At 38.8% G+C, this 5,667-nt stretch overlaps 1 protein-coding gene across 1 annotated transcript; it reads right to left on the bottom strand.

Annotated features, from left to right (window-relative positions):
- Window positions 1-1,065, bottom strand: TAAR9 (trace amine associated receptor 9). Its single transcript, XM_008058595.1, has one exon. The coding sequence runs from the start codon at window positions 1,056-1,058 to the stop codon at window positions 12-14; it is 1,047 nt and encodes a 348-aa protein (XP_008056786.1). The 5' UTR covers window positions 1,059-1,065; the 3' UTR covers window positions 1-11.
- Window positions 1,066-5,667: the final 4,602 nt, after the last annotated feature.

The raw sequence follows: 5,667 nt of genomic DNA, 5'->3' as shown, positions 1-5,667 counted from the left end.
CAGTAACCTTTTTAGTCTGTCTCTAATTCCTCAGAAAACAAATTCGTGGCTGATGAATCCTTCCTGAAGACTTTGCCGCTTACAATAAGTTTTATTGCCTTCCGAAACCATGGGTAAAAGAAAGCATATATCAAGGGGTTCATAGCTGAGTTATAATAAACACACCACACTAAAATCTCATAAACATAAGGAGGAGTTATGAAATTCATATAAGCATCGATCACTGCATCAATGATGTATGGCAGCCAAGAGACAAGAAATGCTGCCATAGCGATGCCCAAGGTCTTGGCAACCTTTCTCTCTCTTTTTGCTACTCTTTCCTTGTAACTCTCTGAGGAGGACTGGGCTTGGCTGGCTGTACTTTCAATCTTCCTAGCCTGATGCTTTGCCACCAAAAAGATCTTGCCATAGATAAACACCATGACAACAGTGGGAACAAAGAAGAGAAGAAAACAAAGTAGAACCCAGTTTTGATTCAGCGGAGCCTGACAACCTCCTACACAGGTGAGGGCAACTACTAGCTCCTCAATTCCTTCTTCGTTGGCTCCCGTGTAAAAGATAGAAAAGCTATAGGTGACAGAAAAGAACCACGAGAGAACAATACATATTCCTGAAACGGAGAGAGTAATCTTGATTGGGTAGGTCAGAGGATCAGTAACAGCAATATATCTATCCACAGAGATACAGCATAAATGAAATAAAGAAGCAAAACAGAAAAATGTATCAAAGCATGTGTGAAATTTACAGTAACTCTCCCCGAAATACCAGCAGCTCTCCACCGACCTCACTGTGCTGAAGGGCATCACGGTGACTCCCACCAAAAAGTCGGCACAGGCCAGGGACGCGATCAGCAAGTTTGTAGGTGTATGCAGCTGTTTGAAGTGAAGGATGGCAACAATGACCAGTAAGTTCCCAAACACTGCCAGCACGGCCCCAAAGCCAAGGACAGCATACAGGATTGCCCGAGGACGCAGAGAGTGAGGGGTTTTAATGAAGGATCCATTCACATTCTCATAACACAGTTCCACAGCCTGGGCTTGGGAGAAATTGTTCACCATCACCTTCTTGTTTGAATTATTTTAAGGTTCTCAGATTTCTGATTTCAGCAATTTAAACAAAGAAGAAGGCAATGGCAGAGTCTTCTAGGAGGAAAAAAAATTTCCAGTTAAAATTATTGAAAGTTCATGAATTTTTTTTGCGTATTAACTATAACCTCTTGATCTTGTCAAAAAGTATTTCCACATTTTAATATATTTAATGTAGGAGCACATTACAGAAAGCCATTAAAAATACAGTCAAATATGTTACTAAATAAATGACTAGCAATACACTTAGTCCAATGATATGTAGGTAGTATAGAGCATAATTTGCTAATCAGTAGAAAAATGATCTTTGGGGTCTTATTTACCTGTCGAAAACTATCTGTAACTGTCCAAGTTGAGAAATAATTAGGCTACCAAAGACTGAGCTTTATTTACTAAGCTATTTTCCCTGAGTATCAATTTAGCAATAATGACAAACTATACTTCATTTTTTTCAGAAGGAAGAAATAAATTACATCTCCCTCAAACTATAAGCTCAAAATCCCTATAGTATAGAGTGTGAAGACTGAGGAAAAGTTTACTCATAATAGCTTTAAACTCACTCTAGAAATGCATTTCTATTGTTTATATTCTCTGAGTTTGTATTTTTTTTCTTTTATATTCATTCATGGTTTGGAGAGCTTGGGTAATCTGGAGAACTATTCTGATCAAATTGATATTAAACAGTGTAAAAGTATTTTCTAGTCTAATAATGTTGTGTCTAAAATTAATAAAAATGTATTAAAATAAGCAATAACTTACCTGGCACCTCACTTCCCATCCTTAAAAAAACTGGATGATTTTAAACTATCACAAAGGAGTAGGCAACAACCGGGTGAGCTAGAGGGGTGTTTTTAGACAAGCCATGTACCTGGAAGGACAAATTCATACTAAGTCATCTAAAGTTCAGATAGGACGAAGTTGATTTCTCTGGGTGTTTGAGTTTGTTCTTATAGAGGCATATGATCTTATGAAGGTTTACAGAGATTATCTAACAAAGGTGAGTATTTAATTTTTACTTCATTTAACCATGAATAAGTTTAATCCTGCATCTGAATCTGAATCTTTGAGCTAGAGACTGAGCTACTTTTATTACCATTTACCTCATGCCATGTTGACCAGGCTCGGTGGCTCAGCCTGTCATCCCAGCACTTTGGGAGGCCGAAGCAAGTGGATTGCCTGAGGTCGTGGGTTCAAGACCAGCCTGGCCAACTTGGCAAGACCTCGTCTCTACAAAATAAAAAAAATTAAAAAATTAAAATAAAACACAAGAATAAAATACAGTTCACTTTTAATCAGGGTGATCCATTCAACATATGCATGTATACAAATTTCTGCCAATCTCTGCTTATCACTATCAGCACCTCAACACAGTCTTCTTTCTAATACTACTTAACAACAAGAATACTTACTAAAAATATTTCCGTTCTACTAGCATCATCTCCATAAATCCTTTAACACAAAGGAAAAGAGGATGTGGAAGAACCCAACGACACTTGTCTCATGGAATAAAAATATGGGATTTCGTATTATCTGTTACATTTGTTCCTAGAGGGAAATAATCTTCAAATAGATTTTGATCAATGCAACAGAATTGTTTTCTACAGATATAATTTATTAAGTAGGATGAGCTCAGACACAGAAATACCACCAGTACCTGCTGACAAGATGTGATAATGATAAACAGCTCCTTTAAACCCATTTGAACTTTCCACAATGCTGACATTTCCAGCAAAGAATCAATCTTAAAGAGCTGTATGCAAAGTAAATTTTAACTGTCAGGAGCAATGTACCCATATAGCTACACGTGCAGAATCAGAATCTCATGTAAGGGGCCCAGGTCATTAGCCTGTTTGATGACCACATAGTAAAAGCCATCAGCACTTGCCAGAATTCAATCAAATGTCATTTTAATGCCTGTAAAAAGCTGAGACACTACCAAACAAGAATATATGAAGAAAAAATAATCAGATTCAAAGGTGTAAAAAGCTAGATGGAAAATCCCCATAGATAGAATCTTCCTTTAGAAAAATAATACAAGATTGCAAAAGCAAAATTAGGTCTGTGCATGTAGTTGAGAAAATAAATCACAACAGTTTCTTAGTTTCTACCTAAAGGGACTTGAGCTTGACGACCCACCTTGTCATCAATCATTCTTGTGGATTCCGATGTATTCCAAAAGTAGGAACCACTGGTCTAGACCTTCCTGATCCAAATCTTTATCCACTTAGTAGTCAAAAAGACCAAACAGGAACCCAAAATGCATATGCTAAATTTAGGGGAAATCTGCTTCAGTTTGTTCAGGCTGCTGCAACAAAATACCTTAAACTGGGTAATTTATAAACAACAGAGTTTACACCGCACGGTTCTGGAGGCTGGGAAGACATCAGCAGATTTGAACTGTGACGAAGGCCTGTTCCTCATAGGTGGTGCCTTCTGTGTCCTCACATGGCAAAAGGAGCAAGGATGCTCTCTCAGACCTCTTTTGTAAGGGCACTAACCCTGCTCTTATGACTTAATCATCTCCCAAACACATCATCCCTTATTACCATCACTCTGGGGTATATTTTAACATATGAATCTGTAGGGGTGGGGACACATACATTAAACTATAGCAATAGCTAAACTTTGCAAATTGGAAGTTGGTTCAAGTGTATTTAGGCTTTCTGCTTTACATAACATCTGTGTTTTGAAAGTACAGTGAGAATACCCAGATTTGGGTTTTCAGATCCTTAGTAAAGCAGGTATTGAAACAGAAAATGTGTTTAAAATGTTGGAAAATAGGCTGGGTGCAGTGGCTCACACCTATAATCCCAGCACCTTGGGAGGCCAAGGTGGGAAGATTATCTGAGCTCCCAGGTTCAAGACCAGCCTGGGCAACTTGGCGAGACCTCATCTCTACAATAAATCAAAAAATTAGCAAGGCATAGTGGCATGTGCCTGTAGTTCCAGCTACTTGGAAGGCTGAGACAGAAGGACCACCTGCGTCTAGAAGGTCAAGGCTGCAGTGGCCATGAGCGTGCCATTGTACTCTAGCCTGGGCAACAAAGTGAGACTCCAACTCAACTCAACTCAAATGAAATCAAATGTTGGAAAATAAAGCTTGTAAAAATTAATTATTCCCTAGTTTATCTTATCTTATGAATCTCTATTTTTAAGCACTGAGTTCACTACAAGAGAAAAATTTGTTCAACACTAAAATTCCAGCCAATGTTGGAAGTAGATCTATAATAAATACTTCTTTAACCTATATTAAGGTAAACTGTGTTCAAGATACATAATGAAAGAACAGACTGAGAGTGGGAAGCCATTTTTTATCTTGTTCTTAAAACCCTAACACAATGATGGGAAAGTGAAGGCTATGTCCTGGAGAAATGCATTTTTTAAGTATTGTTCCTAAACCCTAACACAATGATGAGAAAGTAGAGGCTGTGTCCTGGAGAAATACATGCTCTAGGTAAAGATTAACTTTGCAGACTTTGTCTTTTCAGAAACACAAACTCCTTAAACATGACCAATACTGGCCTATTGTGTTCCTAAACCCTAACACAATGATGAGAAAGTAGAGGCTGTGTCCTGGAGAAATACATACTCTAGGTAAAGATCAACTTTGCAGACTTTGTCTTTTCAGAAACACAAACTCTTTAAACATGACCAGTACTGGCCTATTGTGTTCCTAAACCCTAACACAATGATGAGAAAGTCGAGGCTGTGTCCTGGAGAAATACATACTCTAGGTAAAGATCAACTTTGTAGACTTTGTCTTTTCAGAAACACAAACTCTTTAAACATGACCAGTACTGGCCTATTGTGTTCCTAAACCCTAACACAATGATGAGAAAGTCGAGGCTGTGTCCTGGAGAAATGCATACTCTAGGTAAAGATTAACTTTGCAGACTTTGTCTTTTCAGAAACTCCTTAAGCATGACCAGTATCAACCCACTGTATACTCAGTGCATACTGACCAGGACTCCCTTCAGGGTCTCCAAGACATCCACAAGTGGTCAACAAGGAAGTCATGGCAGTCATATCTACCTGATTGCAACATCTCCAGGGAAGAGGATTTAAGCCAGGGCTCAGGGGCTACAGGGCCACACTCATCTAGAGTGTAGGCCCACATCCTGCCTGTGGGAAGTGAACCTTTCTTAAATAAATCTTTTCTTCTTTCCACCTCTTTGTGTGTTGCAAATCTTTGCGTTACTCAGATTTCTGGTTACCAGCATGCATGCATCTCCAGCATGCTGGCTCTGGAGGTGCTGTGCCCCTCACCATCCATCCATCCGCTCTCACCCTATCCATACCCTAACACATAAGACATACTAGATGTTTTCAAAAAGAAAATACCTTCCCTCTTCTCTACCACTCTTTTTCAAGATCAGAAAAATAAAAATCTGCACTGAGTCTAACACCACTCTCTTCTAGAATTCTCTCATGCAAGGCAGTGTAAACTGGCAGGTAATACTCTGGCTCTACAGTTAGATGGCCTAAATGGAAGTCCTGGATTTGCCACCTTGTAGTAACTTTTTGCAAGTACCTTCATTTCTTTATCAGTAGAATGAACTAAGAATGTCTCATGTGAGGATAA

This window comes from Carlito syrichta, unplaced genomic scaffold (assembly GCF_000164805.1).
Source record: "Carlito syrichta isolate Samal-C Ts95f unplaced genomic scaffold, Tarsius_syrichta-2.0.1 Scaffold303504, whole genome shotgun sequence".
Classification (NCBI taxonomy): domain Eukaryota; kingdom Metazoa; phylum Chordata; class Mammalia; order Primates; family Tarsiidae; genus Carlito; species Carlito syrichta.
This window is presented reverse-complemented; position numbering and strand designations above follow the sequence as displayed.

Bases quoted from the DNA above. Each gene is read 5' to 3' on its own strand.
- TAAR9 (XM_008058595.1), bottom strand. From the start codon at position 1,058: ATGGTGAACAATTTCTCCCAAGCCCAGGCTGTGGAACTGTGTTATGAG.